Source organism: Tupaia chinensis, unplaced genomic scaffold, assembly GCF_000334495.1.
Source record: "Tupaia chinensis unplaced genomic scaffold, TupChi_1.0 Scaffold000057_1, whole genome shotgun sequence".
Taxonomy (NCBI): Eukaryota; Metazoa; Chordata; class Mammalia; order Scandentia; family Tupaiidae; genus Tupaia; species Tupaia belangeri.
This window is the reverse complement of record NW_006159515.1, coordinates 6,063,705-6,079,273: the sequence shown is the minus strand read 5'-3', so window position 1 is coordinate 6,079,273 and position 15,569 is coordinate 6,063,705. Positions and strand designations below refer to the sequence as shown.

General features: G+C 49.9%; 1 protein-coding gene across 2 annotated transcripts in view; it reads right to left on the bottom strand.

The window, feature by feature from the left end:
* The window catches only part of SLC15A1 (solute carrier family 15 member 1), a 52,364-nt gene that overhangs the window by 32,365 nt on the left and 4,430 nt on the right, over positions 1-15,569 (bottom strand). For both annotated transcript variants that reach the window (XM_027776305.1, XM_006141534.3), the window contains 4 exons: positions 4,548-4,564; positions 3,568-3,649; positions 3,321-3,462; positions 2,014-2,133 (listed from right to left, as the gene is read on the bottom strand). In XM_027776305.1, coding sequence (XP_027632106.1) covers positions 2,014-2,133; positions 3,321-3,462; positions 3,568-3,649; positions 4,548-4,564 — 361 coding nt within the window. The remainder of the gene's footprint in view (positions 1-2,013; positions 2,134-3,320; positions 3,463-3,567; positions 3,650-4,547; positions 4,565-15,569) is intronic.

Sequence of the window (15,569 nt, the reverse complement as noted above, 5' to 3'; positions counted from 1 at the left end):
TGGTTAAAGTCACTGGACTGCTTCATGGTCAACCATGGTTTGGGTCTTAGACCTGGTGGCTTGCTTTCTCACTTTCCCCCTCTCTCACTCTCGCTCTATCCCTTTCTGGTCAAATTAAAAAAAATAAGTAAAGTAAAATAAAATAATAAAAAATATTAGGGACCAGCAGGTGGCATGATGGTTAAAGTGCTGGATTCCAAAATGGCCAACCATGGTTCAAGTCCTGGACCTGGTGGCCTGAAAATCACACTGTTTGCATGTGCATGTGTGCCCAAAACCCAGAGAAGAGACTGGAGGAGAAGGGATTGCAGTGTGGCTATTCCTCCCAGGGGGTGATTTCTTACTTTCCCTCTCTCTTTCTCTGTCTCTCTCTGGCAAGCACACGCACTCTATGGGAAAAACAAAACAAGTGAAAATACCAAACAAATTTTATCAGACAGAAAAAGCCAAGGGAGATAGTGCATGGAGAAAGAATCCATTAAAAATTATGTTTCCCGCATCAATCTCTCTGAATTCACTGGCCAAATAACTTCTTTATTCTTGCCTCTTAATACAACTTGTATTTAATGTTGTCACTCTAAACATTTTAAAAAGCAACAAAACTACAGGCAACTGAATATTCTACGCTATCCACTCAGGTGAGAATTCCAGGTGTGTTCCAACACCTCCTCTGTGACAGCAAACATGAAAGGACCTGAGATTTCTCAAGTACCCACTGCTTGCCAGGTAGTGTTCTGGGTGCTCGACCTGGACCAACCCACAGCAGTCCCCGATGAGGTAGGTACTGTCACAAAACGAGAAAACCGAGGCAGAGAGGGAAAGAAGTGGGTTCAAGATCACACAGTGAGAAAGGAGCACAGCTTGAATTTGAAGCCAGCCTGGCTCCAAAGTCCACATTCTTAATCGATATCACAGATTGAACACTAAAGCACGGGGAAGGAAACTTGCCGAAGGTCAGAAATCAGCTCTGCAGGAAAGATGGGGTCAAATTCCAGCAGTCTGTGCTCACAGCCACTTCCCCCCACTGACTTGGCCTCCTCTGGGCCCCGAGGGTGTTACTTGAAGGGACCCAGCCAGGACTATGATCTGATCAACTCGTAAACCAAAAATGCGGGAACTGAGGATACCAGTCTGAGTTTCAGTGATACCGTCCCAGCCCATAGTATGGCATACTCATAGGTCCGGGAACTGAGGCACAAGAACAGGAGGCTCCGTCTTTACAACTGGTCTCCTAGGGCAGACAGCGAAGGGAAGCTGACTCTGCAGAGGAGTATTCATCAAAGACTCCTGCCGTGGACAGCCCGGCACAGAGGGCTACAACTGGTATTTATGAAACTGAACTACTGAAAAATAAGCAGACATGGGTCCAAGACAGAAAATCAAAGGTAGCAAAGTCCTGAGAAATCCAGTGGTGTTTAGGATCCCAACCCAGTTGGGAAGGATCAAAGCTAACAGGAACACCCTACCACTGACTATACATCGTGGGGGATGTGACGGCCCAAGGCAGCCGAGCCTAGAAGTCAGCAAGGTCTGCAGACCCCATTTAGGGTGGTGACATTCTGACACCCCAACTCTCAGTCCATTCAGTGGCCTTCTCCACATGGCTGACAAGCCGAGAAAACCTCCTTATTCTTTTTGTTCATTTGTTTTGTTTTTGTTGCTTTTTTGGAGAGGTTTTTGCTATAGGGCTCATGCGCTTGACAGAAAGACAGAGAGAGACAGAGAGACAGAAAGTGAGAAATCACCCCCCAGGGGGGATGGCCACGCCACAATCCCTTCTCCTCCATTCTCCTCTCAGGATCTTGGGCACGCACGCATGCACACGCGCCCGGCGTGAGTTTAAGCCACTGGGTCTGGGACTCGAACCGTGGTCAACTACATGGGAGTCCAGTGACATAGCCATTACGCTAACTGCTGATCCCCAAAACCTCCTTATTCTCACAGCAAAGTTCAAGGACCAACTAAGCAACCAGTGGGTGGCTGGGGGCAGGGCCGCAGTTCGCATCTACTCACACGTGTGTAGGAAGGTTGTCAGGGGTTCCGTCATGGTTGTGGTCTGTCAAGTCATTAATGGAGCTTATTGCCGTGACTACTTGCCCAATTGTGTAGACAATGGATAGCGACACGATCGTCCTGTGTGTTAGAGGGTCAGGAGACTCCAAGTTAGTGGTGCCAATAGCTGTCCTCATCCTGTAATATCCCCTCCTACAAAACTTCCAAGAGCCTGGGTGTGAATATACTTGCTTCTCAAACTCAAGTACATCTGGTAGCCCACAGAAAGGCACATGGCATAAAAATACAGGCAAAGTTTTGGCTAGAAGACCAAGAGAAGGGGAAAGATCTACTAGATTTTTCAGTGACTAGAAAGGCCTAGGTTTTATTTTACTTAGTTGTGGAAATTAGTATATACATCTTTAAACAGTAAAAGTGACTCATCTTGTGATTAGTAACAAGATTTGGCCAGGAGTGGATCACTGGTTATTTCTTTTCTTTTCTTTTCTTTTTTTGTTTTTGTTTTTGTTTTTGTTTTTGAGTGCCAGAGGGTACATGTGCTCACCAGAGACAGAAACAGAAAAACAGAGAGAGAGGGAGCAGGAGAAAGCACTCCCCCACCACTATGGGGCACAGTCTCGCTGGAATACTTTCTTCTCCATTTCTCCATTCTGCTGGGATTTAGGGCATGCACCCACAAGTGCCTGGCATGGTTTTCAAGCCTCCAGGGCTGAGATTCAGACCAGTGCCGTCAGCCATATGGGATCTGGCTCCCTTAGCCACTAGGCTAGGGGCTGGCCTGACCACTGACAATTTTCACAGAGCTCTTTAAGATGGGAGTAGACTTCTTCGGCTCGTGTCATTCCGTTGCCTGGGAGAGCCTCTATTTCCTTCTCCTTAAGTCCTAGGAAATGTTTCCTGATGCTCTCCCTCCCCAGGAGATGCACTCCTGGAACTCTTTCTGCAGGGCTGGGCGATGCTCTCCTGGGACCTCATGCCACTTCCCATCTTTGTCCTCTGAGCCGCAGGAGCCCCTCAGCACTGAGAAGGGCACTGAGGAGTTCTTTGTCTTAGTCCTCAACTCTATGGCTCCCATATCATTAACGACTGATAGGTTCCTGGCTACTCTTTCAAGATGAGATAAAGACTTAGGAACGCTCCCAGCCTTTGCAGGACACGTGCTGGCACCACCCTGGGCTCTAGGGACCAGACTCTTGCGGAACAAGCTGCGAGGCTCCCTCTGCGTTATGCTCCTGCCTCTCCCCCACCTCCACCACGATGCTGTCATCTGCTCCTCGGCTTGTTTGCCCCAAGCTCCAGCCACTCACTTGAACTTGCCCAGCCATGAGTCGGCGATGAGGGCCCCGAGAATCGGCGTCAGGTAGCACAGTGCCACGAACGTGTGGTAGATGGCCGTGGACAGGTTGTCATCCCAGCCAATGAAGTTTCTGAAGTACAGAACCAGGAGTGCTTCCCGCAGAGGGCAGGGGGAAGAGGAGGAAGAGGAATGTTAGGACAGGCCACGCGACTGGGGCTTCCTCGCTGGTGAAGGGTGAGAAGCCACACAACACTCACCTCTCATCCCATAGTAGGAGAACCTCTCACAGAACTCGTTGACCACGATGAAGAAGATGCTCAGCGGATATCCGAAGCAACTCTGATGAAAAGAACGACAGTGAATGATATATAGTGATGGAATATGTTAAAAAATAATAAGAATACTATTAATGAGAATCTGACAAAAATGATGAAGAGCTATCTGATGATGATGTGGATAGTAATGTCTTTGTCTTGCCTGATATGCACGAGAATCGTGCTGGGAAAAGGAATGTAATACACTGTAAAGATACATGTGATTCAATGTAATATAAAAAAGATGATTGGGACCGGCAGTTAGCGTAAGGGCTATGCCGCTGGACTCCCACGTAGTCAACCGCGGTTCGCGTCCCGGACCCGGTGGCTTAAAACTCATGCCGGGCGCGTGTGCGTGCGTGCCCAAGATCCCGAGAGGAGAATGGAGAAGGGACTGTGGTGTGGCCATTCCCCCTGGGGGGGGATTTCTCACTTTCTGTCTCTCTGTCTCTCTCTGTCTTTCTGGCGAGGGCAGACACCCTATAGCAAAAACCTCTCAAAACATATATATATATAAAATTAAAAAAATTAAAAAGATTATGATAACAATACATAAAATTAAAAACAAAAGAGAACGACAGTACAGGATCAGAGATGCCCCCACCAATCCCTGCTCACAAGCTCATGCCAGTGGCCTGAAAAGTGGCCAGTGTGTACTTAGTTCTGGGTCAGGGACCATCCAGAGGAAGAGTCTGGAATGAAAACCTTTTCGTTCCCTTCCAGTAGTCGCCCCACACCGAGACGGCATGAAATAAAGCATCTGAGAGGCCTGCGCCCAGCACTTCCTGCAGAGAAGGCGTCTGGGTGTCAGACGTGCCAGATGTATTTGAGAAGGGACTGAAGAACAGCCGTGAGTCCTCTGAGTGAAACAGCTTCAATGTCCCCAGTGAGGAAATGTGAAGGAAAGGAAGAAGGACACTCACCCATGACTTGGACATCCCTAAAAGGCAAACAAAACATTGATATTAACGTCAAGAATCACAATCCTTTTCGCTGTGTCTATATCTGGGCGCTGTGACTTCTCCTGACAGTCAGAGGCTCCAGTCACCAGCAACTCCAGCCTCCAGCCAGAGCTGGAGGCCGGGCCTCTTCTCAGGAGGCTAGGCCTCTTCTCAGGACTAGGCCTGGCATCCGTGTTCTCCCTTCGTGAATGCCTCGGGCCATCATCACCTGCAGTGGCTCAGAGAATCAAGCCCAAATCATGTCCTCTGCCCATCAGGATAGAATCTACGTGAGTTAGGGTGTTCTCCACCACTCAGGGGTCGCTGGGTATTTGTGAGGATGAAAGAGCTGAAACGTCGAATGCTCACAGGTGGCCGGTACACAGAAGGCCTTCAACCATTTCCTGCTAACCAGCTGCCCTCCTTCCAGCCCCTTCCCCACCACACCCACATGTTCACTGCACACAATGCCAAAAGTCGGGGAGGTAGGATAGCAACCATTCTGCCAGGATGGCCCTGTCTGGGTCTCCTCATCTGCTGTCTCCAAGCCGCTGCCCATGACTGTCCTAGGCTTTGGCCTTTTCCAGGCTTCACCTCCTTCTGGTCGACAGCCCTGACTGCCCTCATTTCAGAGCTCTGGGTCCCAGAGCTCCCTGAGCAGGCCCTGCCTCTGTTAGTGACCAAGGGCCCTCAGCAGAGGACCTCGAACTGCAGCGTGCTGCAGAATCACAAGGGCCGAGAACAGACTGGCTGGCCCCTCACCCAGACTCGCTGATTCTTCATCCCAGTTGGCAAGTCAATCAAGGTCCCAGGGCCCTGGAGCACAAACATCAAGCTTGACGCCCTGGAATGATCACCCCAGGCAGCGTGGCGGCAGAGTCGCCTGCTCAGAGCAGCTGGTGGAAATGAGCACTGCTGTCGGAGAAGGTCGGCTTTCTGTGCCCCTGAGGGTCTGCAGGAACCCCCCAGGTGATGGCGATGCTGTGTAGTTGGCAATGTGGGATCCAGACGCCCCAACTAGCAGGCTGCTGGCTGGCCCCTGCATAGTACACATCTCTATGATTCGTGATCGGGGGTGGTGAGAGCAGACGGGGAAGCAGGGACAAATGAGAAACAGACCCCACTAGCCCCGCTTCCTCATGAAATCTCTCCACTGATGTGATGTGAGTACTTCCTGCTGTCTAGAAGAAGCAAGTTCCATATTCTAAGCCTCTCGGGGATGGAAACCGTAACCTCGGTGTTCTACTTCCTAGAAGTGCATAGCTTCCTTAGCGACGGGAAGGGCCTGGAGAGGGCTCTTCTTGCAGGACTGAGGAAGCTGGAAGGAACGAGGGTTTTGCTGAGGTCTAAGAGACAAGCCCTCACCTTCGGATGGAGAGAACACTTTCATGTCATCGCCGAGAGTCGAATTAAGGGAATAAAGCATCATGTGATGTTTTAGGGACAATATTTGTTATATGTGAGAGAGAGAAAGGGAGGGAGAGAAAGAGAAAAAAAGGAGAGCTAGAGATAGGTATTTTGGAAGACATTGTGTCACATCGCGATCATCTGCCTCAGCCTCTCGGTTCACTATTGGGTGGTCGGAAAAGTCATGACATATTTTTCTATGCTCTTCTATGCAAAAATGCATCATGACTTTTCCGATGACCTAAGAGAATCACAGCATATGCTGTCGTGACCGACCTGTCTTAGGTTGGTCCGAGATCTGAACCAAGGTCCTCCGTATGGTCCTAGCCTGATGCAGAGGGGCCTACCACCTGTGCCAAGGCAGCTGGGTGTAGGGATGGCATTTCTGAAGTTGTAGGAGTGGGAGACAGAGCAGCACTTCCTCAGACTTGTCCACATCCGTCTCTGTGTCTGTCTCTCTGTCTCTCATGGAATAAAAAATAAATAAATACAATTAAAAAATAAAATAAAGGCCAACTGGTGGCATGGTGGTTAAGGCCCTGGATCCCACGTGGCTGACTGTCCTGGACACACAGTTTGGAAAACACTTCAGGCGTGTGAGTCTAAGTGCTCCGAATCCCAAGAGCAGAATGGAGAGGAAGGGCTTGCAGCATGGCCATCTCCCTTGGGGAGCGCTTCCTCCCTTTCCTCCTCTCTCCTCCTCTCTCCCTTTCTTTCTGGTGAGTGCATGTGCCCATAGTAAAACACAAATAAAAATAAATACAATAGGGACCAGCAGTTGGCGTAATGGCTATGTCACTAGACTCCCACATAGTCCAGTGTGGTTCGAGTCCTGGACCCGGTGGCTTAAACTCACACCGGGCACAGGTGAGTGTCCAATCCTGAGAGGAGACTGTAGGAGAAGGGATCGCGGCATGGCTATCCCCCCGGGGGGGATCTCTTGCTTTCTATCTCTCTGTCTCCCTCTTTCTTTCTGGCGAGTGCATGCACCCTATAGCAAAAACCTCTCAAATAAATAAATAAAATAAAATAAAATTACAGGCTGAAGGGGATGTTCCCTGATGGTTTTATAAGTCACCTATAACTTTTAGTATCATATTCCCATAAGCAGAGACGAGAATCTCTGGTCACCAAGTCTACTCTCCCTTAGAAAGAAAGGGTGTCAGTGGGCCTGCCCGCCCACCTTGGATGCGCTCAGAGGGTGCTTATTCACAACCTGTTCTCCACTGCAGGGCAAGGCTGTCTGGGCCAGACAGTCTCCACAGCTGATTTATCTAAGCTGTTAGGTAAACAGAGAGATCCGGGGGCAGGCCTAGGGAAGGATAGGCACTCAGTGAGATGGCTTGCTCGCGTGTAAGGTTGGCGACCCCTGCTCTCCAAGGTCCTTTCTTTGCCTATACCTGGACCTTTTTATTCCGGAACACTCTTCATTCAGGCCTTAGAGTAGGCTAACTTTAAACGCATGGCTGCTGAGAGCGAATGGACAAACATACTCCCAGGTTAAGGAGAGGAGAGACGCTTCCTGAGCAGCTCGAGAAGGAGACAGGAAGAAGAGAGGGAAGCAGTTCTCAGCCTCCCGGCAACGCCCTCTTTCAGAGTCAGTGACACACCCAGGCGGCGAGGCTGGTGTGTTAGCATCGGCCCTGGTGGTGCCTATATTGTCCCAAGAGAAAATGAGGCTGAAGCACAGGTGTGTGGCCAAAATAAAAGGAACCAATCTTCTGGTCCTTTGGGTGATTCACTTTGGAGACCATTCTGTTAAAGACCCTTTTACAACTTCTAATGAGCCTTCCTATATAACTACATTTTGTGAACTTGTGAGTTCTAGATTTTTTTACCCTTACATAATAACTCATGACTAGAGAAAGAAAATGATCTATGGGGCATATTAGGTATGAAGTTAGGCTACAAAGCTGGGTGCAGAATACATATATATATATATATTGGCCAAACTGATATTCAGGTTATATAAATCTGATCAGGAAACCCTCTTCTGCTGGCCGAAGGCTCAGGTCATCAAGCGTAGCCCGGAAGCTCAGGATGCGGGCTGTGATGGCGTGCTCTCGACTGTTTCTACGCAGGTCATATATGAGTGATGTACATATTTTAGGGAGGATATTTTTCCTGTACCAGTTTGGGGGTTTAAATGGTATCCCCCGGGGCTGTCCTGGGCTTGGTGATTAAGGGCACTGGGTCCTACACGGATGACTGTTATTTGAGTCCTGGCTTGGTGTTTGAAAAACAGCTGGGCGTGAGTGTGTGTGTGCCCCAAATCCAAACAGGATGGAAAAATGGAGGAGAAGGAATTACAATGTCACCTCACCCCATAGGGGAGTTGCTTTCTCTCTCTTCAGCTCTCTGTCTCTGTTTCTTTCTGGTGAGCACATGCACCCTTCGGTAAAACAAAACCCCAAAAACAAACAAACAAAAAAATCTTAAAATAATGCCCCCCCCCCAAATCATGTCTTTTCCAGAATTTCAGAATGTGACCTTATTGGAAATAGGCTCAACAGATGTAACCAGATGTCGTCAGTTAGGGTGAGGTTACACTGAGCAGGGCAGACCCTTCGTCCTGTGTAAATGATGTCTTTATGAGAAGAGGAGAAGAGACAGAGACGGACACGCAGAGAGATGACAGTGGAGGTAGAGATTGGAGCCACGTGTCTATAAGCCACGGAATACCAGGGACTGCCTGCGATGCCAGAAATTGGGAAAGGCATGGCCAGAATCCTCCCTGGAGCCTCGAGAGAGAGCTGTAACCAAAGGACCAGAACAATCGGACCACTGCCACCTTGACTTGCACTTGCAGTCTGCAGGGCAGTGAGAGATACAGGTCCGTTGCTTTAAACGCCCAGTTGATGGAACTTTTGTTACAGCAGCCACAGGAAACCCACGTGTATGTGTTGATTGAGTGGAAAAAAGGCTTATTTTCCCAAGAACATCTCAAATGCACACATATACCTCTGACATGTCCTGAGAGGGCTACAATAAGATCTTGTCACTCAAGGCAGGTTGTGAAAGTTTTAAATACTTAATTTGGTAATTTGCTTTTTAGTTGCCAGAGGCTCCATGTGCTCACAAGAGAGATGAGAGAGAGAGAGAGAGAGAGAGAGAGAGAGAGTGAGTAAGAGTAAGAAAGTACCTCTGAATAGGGTATGGTCATACTACAATCCCTTCTCCATTTCTTCATTCTCAGTATTTGAGGCACACACACACACACACACACACACACACACACACACACACCTGGTGTGTTTTTCTAGCTGCTGGGTCTGAGATTCAAACCATAGTCTGCCATGTGGGATCTGGGTCCCTTAGCCACTAGGCAATGGGGCCAGCTCTAGTTTGAGAACTTTCAATGGCCCTTCTTATGTAAGTACATTTTGTGAGCTTCCCAGTCTTAGGTCTGATGTGGAACCCAAATTTCCTGATGGGCTCGTGCTTGCTGTTTCATATCCCCACATAGTAACTGATGACACGAAACCTCTCTCCAGTGACAGTTGCTTATAGCAGCCTGTGGGGGTTGGGGCAGCTCCCAAGCTATGCATCCTGGGGGGGACGAGGCTTCCCTCCTCGAGTCTTTGTGGAAGATCCTCCCCTCTTCCCCTGAGCTGTGGCACTTCCCAATTGTGAGACTGCCCTTAACTCCACCGCCTGCTCACGGTGGCCGCACTCCTACTGAATCCTCAAAACAAGAGGGGCAGCGGACACGGGTGTGGCCCACTCGTCTGACGCAGCCCATGAGATGACCTCACAGTCCAGTATCCTCAGTGATGTGTTTCCAGCTCCCGAAACCCAGGGACGAAGGTACGGAGCGGAGACTCACTGGTTCCTTATGTTGCAAGCCCCGTATGTGAGCCAGCAGCTCCTACTCATCTGACAGTGTCGCTCTCATTCTTTCAGCCTATGGAAGAAGGTGCAGATGTCCTCAAGCCTCACCCTTATTTTTATTTCCTTATCAGCCCACCTGCGAGTCCTACCCACTTTCTCTCCTGCAGGAGAGAGGATCAAGATGCAATTGTATCCCAGAGCAGCGGTGGGGACGCAGCTCCCAGGACTCCATGTCACTCCTTTGGTCATTAGCGGTTCTACCACGGGAACAGGATGGCTGTCCCTGTGCTAGTAGCTGTTCCTGGGAGTGCACCTAGCAACTCGAGCAAGCCCTCTGTCTGTTCTCTGTTCTTCGTGGGACAGTGCAGAGGTCAAAGTTTTATTCATTGAAAAGCCCAAACAAGCAAAAAGCTGAATGACTCTACTGAGGACATTTCAAAAGTATGCCACTAGCCGGTGGCATGGTGAAGGTGCTGGAGACCACATGAGGGACTGTGCAGTTTGAGTCTGGATCAGTGGCTTGAAAAACATTCCAGACACATGTACATGTGTGCCCAAAATCCTGAAAGGAGAAATGGAGGAGAAGGGATGTGTGACCATCTCCTAGGGGAGGTGCATTCTGTCTCTGTCTCTGGCAAGTGCATGCACCCTCTAACAAATTTACAAAATAGCAAATCCCCCAACTTGGACAGAAACGACTGGGTGCCGCTTTCAGTGGCCTCACAGCACCTCATTGATAACTACAACCTGGAGGAGAAGGGAGTAGCTGTGGCTTACAGCCATGCCCCCTGAGGACTGCAGTTTCTTCCAGCCAGGATTATTTCCCTTACAGGGTAAACACTACCCACATAAATAAATGGTCTAGGTCCAGCCCTTCCTGCCCCAGTGGGACCAGTGATTCACCACCCCGATTTCTCTCCCCCACCTACATGCTTTATTTCCCCTAAAGAATTATTTATTTTATTTTATTTTGTCTTCTTCAATTTGACCAGAGAGAAAGAGAGAGAGAGAGAGAGAGAGAGAGAGAGAGAGAGAGAGCAAGCAAGCTACCAGGTTTGGGACTCAAACCACAGTCAGCCATGTGGGAATCCAACATCCTAACCACCAAGCCACCTGCTGGCCCCGCACCTACCTTCTTAAGAGCGCCTATAGACTCATTTTCAAGTCCTGATGACTAACTGACTCAGAACACAGTCGTCCTGGACACATACCCACGTGGACAAGCCAGCGGCCAGGCTATACTACGTCTTCAGTGATCTAATTTTTTGTTCAAGTTTATATGTTTCTTTCTTTCTTTTCAAAGTTTTTGGCAGAGGGCTCATGTGCTCACTAGAGAGACAAAGACAGAGGGAGAGAGGGAGAAGAAGAAAGTCCCATCGTTCCCCCCCCCATGGGAAGCTGTCACCCCATAATCCCTTCTCGTCCGTCTCGTCTTCCTTTTGGGACTGGGGTATGCACGCATATGTGCCCAGTGTGTGTCTCAAGCTGCTGGGTCTAGGACTTGAACTGAGGGGTGGGCCATGTGGGATCCAGCTGCTTTATCTGCCAGGCCATGGAGCCAGCCCAAAATTTATTTTTTTTTCATGAACAAGAGAGTCAGAGAGAGAGAGACAGAGACAGAGACAGCATCCCCAACAGGATTAGGACCCCAGGTCCACCGCCAACTCGGCCCGCCCCAGATCATGGGCCCTGGGTACTAGGGAGGTCTCTGGACGTGAACCCAGAACCTCCCCATGGGGTGAGCGGCACAGAGTGTGATATTTCACTGCTGAGGCACCATCTGGCCCCTGCACTAATTCTCAGGTCACAGTAACAACCTCTGGATGAAGCAAAGGCCATGACAATGAGCACCCCCCATCCTCCTGTTCAGAGCAGTGTAGAGCGGTGACCCTGCCAGTGTGGTGCGGGGACCGGCGGCCTCTGCACCACCTGGAGCCTGTCAGAGTGAACCCTCGAGCTCTACCCAGATCTGCTGAGCCAGAGGCTCCCGGGGTGCCCAGCCCCCTGTTAGAGTCAGCCTGTTCCAGGGAATCCTACTGCCTGCTGCAGTTCAAGCACGGCAACTCCGCACACTCTCAGGAGGGCCAGCTGCCCCGGTACTTCCACATTGTTCTCTGGCTGACTCAAGAGCTTCCAGGAAGAGGAGAGAATGTGGGAGGAATTTTTTTGTGAGAGACCTTCAAGTCAGTTCATTTTACACTCAGGAAAAAAGCTGACTTGGAAAAGCTCCTCAGAATCACATCTAAAGCCAGCCAAGAGGCTGAGATCTGGGGAGACCAGAATCTAATACAGTCTCCTTCCTTAAGTGAATGAACTTTTCAAGTCAACCTGGAGGTCTTGGCAGACAGAGGCAGGAACTTGCTTTGTAGAACTTGAAGTCTTATACCTAGTTTTCAGGGTTAAATATTAATATATGGCAAGGAGGCTCAACCTAGTGACATGGTCTACAGAGAACCAAACTGCAGGGTCGGAAGCCAGCTGGCTGACCAGGTGCAGATCCCCAGGTTGCCCCCAAAGCATACCAGGCTGTGCATGTGTGCCCAAGATCCTGATGGGCCTGGGGGCTGGGGAAAGGGAAGTGTGGGGATTGCGGCATGGCAAGACTCTGTCAAGGGTGCTGCTTCTCTCTCTGTCTCTCATGCATGCACACATGCTATCTATCATGAATTTTAAAATATATGTCTGTATGAGGACCAGCAGATGGCATTATGGTTACGTTGTTGGACTCCTATGTAGTTGATCATGGTTCAAGTCCTGGATCCAGTGACTTAATAATCATGCCAGGCATGTGTGCGTGTGTGCCCAAAGTCCCGAAAGGAGGATGAAGGAGAAAGGATTGTGACGTGGCCATCTCCCCCAGGGAGTGATTTCTCGGCCTTTCTCTGTCTCTCTGGTGAGCGCACATGCCCTATAGCAAAAATTTCTTTGAAAAAATATATATGTATATGAATATATACATACATAGGCAAATGGCAGAGCCGGATCAATGGCTTTCCGGAACCAGGGCATGCGATATAATAGTTGAGAGTAACAGGCTTCACGTAGACTCTTGCTAGGTATTGGGGAAGTCAGTGGGATGGGGTGAGAGGAAAGAGACCAATATTTGAACTCGCCACCAAAAGCACCCCCAGTCCTACAGAGGCTCCAGAGGCTGCTTTTGCCTTTCTGGGGCTTCTCCCAGTCCCTGAAGCAGTTCTGTGCCCTTCGGAGACAGCCTCAGCCGTGCAGCCCTCTCTCCGCCCTGACTCTGACAAGCACACTCTAAGGCCGGGGCCAGGGAAGTATGACTCTGGGGCCAAGCCCGGCTCATGGCCTGTCACGGTACAGCTCACAAACTAAGAATGGTTTTTACATTTTTAAATGACAGGAAAAAAATGTAAGACTATTTTGGGGCCCATGAAAATGACATCAAATCCAGACTCGGTGTCCATAAATAAAATCGCGCTCGAATAGTTCCATCCACTTTTTAAACGTATTGTCTGTAGTTGTTTCGAACCACAAAGGCAGAATCGAATGGATGTCACAGAGACCCCTTGGCCCGCGGAGCAGCGAGAATTTCCTGCCTGGCCCCTTCCAGGACAGGATGCTTTAAAACCAAGGATCTGCAGAATGAGAAGAACAAGTCTATCTCCTTGATTAGATTATTACACTCCGTATGCATGCTTCGAAAATCCATGAGGGCCAACTATGGTCTTGTGGTTAAGGAGGCTGGATCCCATTAGCCAACCCTGTGGTTTGAGTCCTGGACCAGGTGGCTTAAAAAACATGCTGGAGGCATGTGTGTGTGCACCCCAAATTCTGTTAGGAGGGATTGATGGAGAAGGAGGGATCGCAGCATGACCGCATCCCATGGAGGGTGACTTTTCACCCTCTCTAGCTTTCTCTCTCTCTCCAGGAGCATATGTGCCCTCTGGCAAATTCAAAAACCAAAGAAATGCCACACTGTACCTCACTCCCAAAAGATGCATGGCAATTACAAATAATCTAGAAATCACAATAAAAAATAAAAATAAAACCAAGCATTAACAGCCATGATCCCAACAAGACAGAGGCCAGGTTTAGCCGTGCGTGGTCACGCCCGAAGCAGCTTTTCCTATCCCGTTTGCTGTGGGTTCTCATGGCTTACGTGACTAAGCCTAGAAAGTGCCTTCACGGCATCGCTTTGAATCGCATCGGAGTCTTCGCTTTCCTATTCATTTAAATGTCTCTGTTCCAGGGAGAGTGAGAGAACCTTGAGTGGCAGTCCCTTCCGATTAGAGGGTGGGAGGGAGCCACGTTCTGGGTTCCTCAGGGCCATTTTCTCCCTTTTACCCTCCCACTTCATTCGCCAAGTGTTCCAAGAGTCTCCTTCACAGTCACCAGGGGCTCTGACACCATTTTGGTATAATTTAGGCACCAAAGATCTGTTCGTTTTTTTCCCTCTAAAGCTTATCTACTTCTTCAGGGGGAGAAAGAGAGAGAACCCAACAGCCTCCACGCCCCACGCCCCACGCCCCACCCTGGTGTGAGCCGGCCTGGAGCGTGACCTACAAACACGTGCCCAGCACGCTCAGGAAGGTCCCAGGATATGAACCCAGGACCTCTAAGTGGTCCAGTTGCACCATTGCTGTGCCACTGCCTACCTGATGAGCCTGATCTTATAAAGAAAATTTACTACTATTTTTTTTCTTCAACAACTTGTTTTTTTAGTTTTTTTTTTCTTCTTACGTTTCTTTTATAGAGCATGTGTTGTTACCAGACAGAGGCAGAGAGAGAGGAAAAGTGAGAAATCACTCCCTCCCCAGGGAGAGAAGGCTACACCACAGTCGCTTCTCCATTCTCCTCTCAGGATTTTAGGCACGCATGCACAAGTGCCTGGCTTGATTTTCAAGCCACCAGATCCAGGACTCCAACGAGAAGTCGGTGAAGTAGGCCATGTGGGATCCAGCGCCTTGACCTCCATACTACTTGCTGGCCTTTTTCCATTGTCCCCTCACTAACCCTTGGTACTGAAAAGGTAGGACGCGAGTCAAATCAAACCAGCAGCCAAGCCCGGCTGTAAAACAACCACTTCTAGGTCAGTGGCAAACTAGCATGCTCCATTTCCAGCAATGCCTCAGTCGCTAACTCCCGACCCTGTGGACAATGACTCGTCTGGCCCCCTGACAACCATCTGGCTGGGACTGTGCTGGAAAAACTGCTACGGGTCACGGCACACTGTCTCAACATGGTGCTAGGAATTTGGTATTGGAAGATCCTCGTAAGTGCTTCAGAGCACCATGCAGAAAAGGGACGCGGGGTGACAGTGAGTAGTGTTTGCGGTGGCCCCAAGAGGCTGCTCTCCCCAGGGCGAGCTGGCGGCCTCTGCTGACAGCCTCTGCCCCAAGGGAGCCTGCAGCCTATTTCTGGAAGGAGCTCAACTGACCAAGGCGAGAAGTCAAGCAGGAATCCCTCACTGTCTACTCCTGAGCAGGATGCTGAGTGGTGCAGAACTGCCACAGCCTGGAGCCTGGAGTGCTGCCCCCTGCTGGGCACCTGTGCACAACAGGGCACACACAGTGGGGTAGCTGCCCACAGCCCGGGGTCCAGACCCCCAGAGCCTCCTGTGCTATGGCAAGGTGGGAGGAGTCAGGGTGGCAGAACCGGGATGTAAATGCAGACTGGCGGCTCAGGTCCCCTCCTCACAATCATGTGGCCACCATGTCTGCCCAGAGCCAGCCTGGGCCTATCCGCGGCTGGGCTCTGGGGGCTCCCCGAGCTCCCCTCTGTCCATCCCGGACCCCTGGT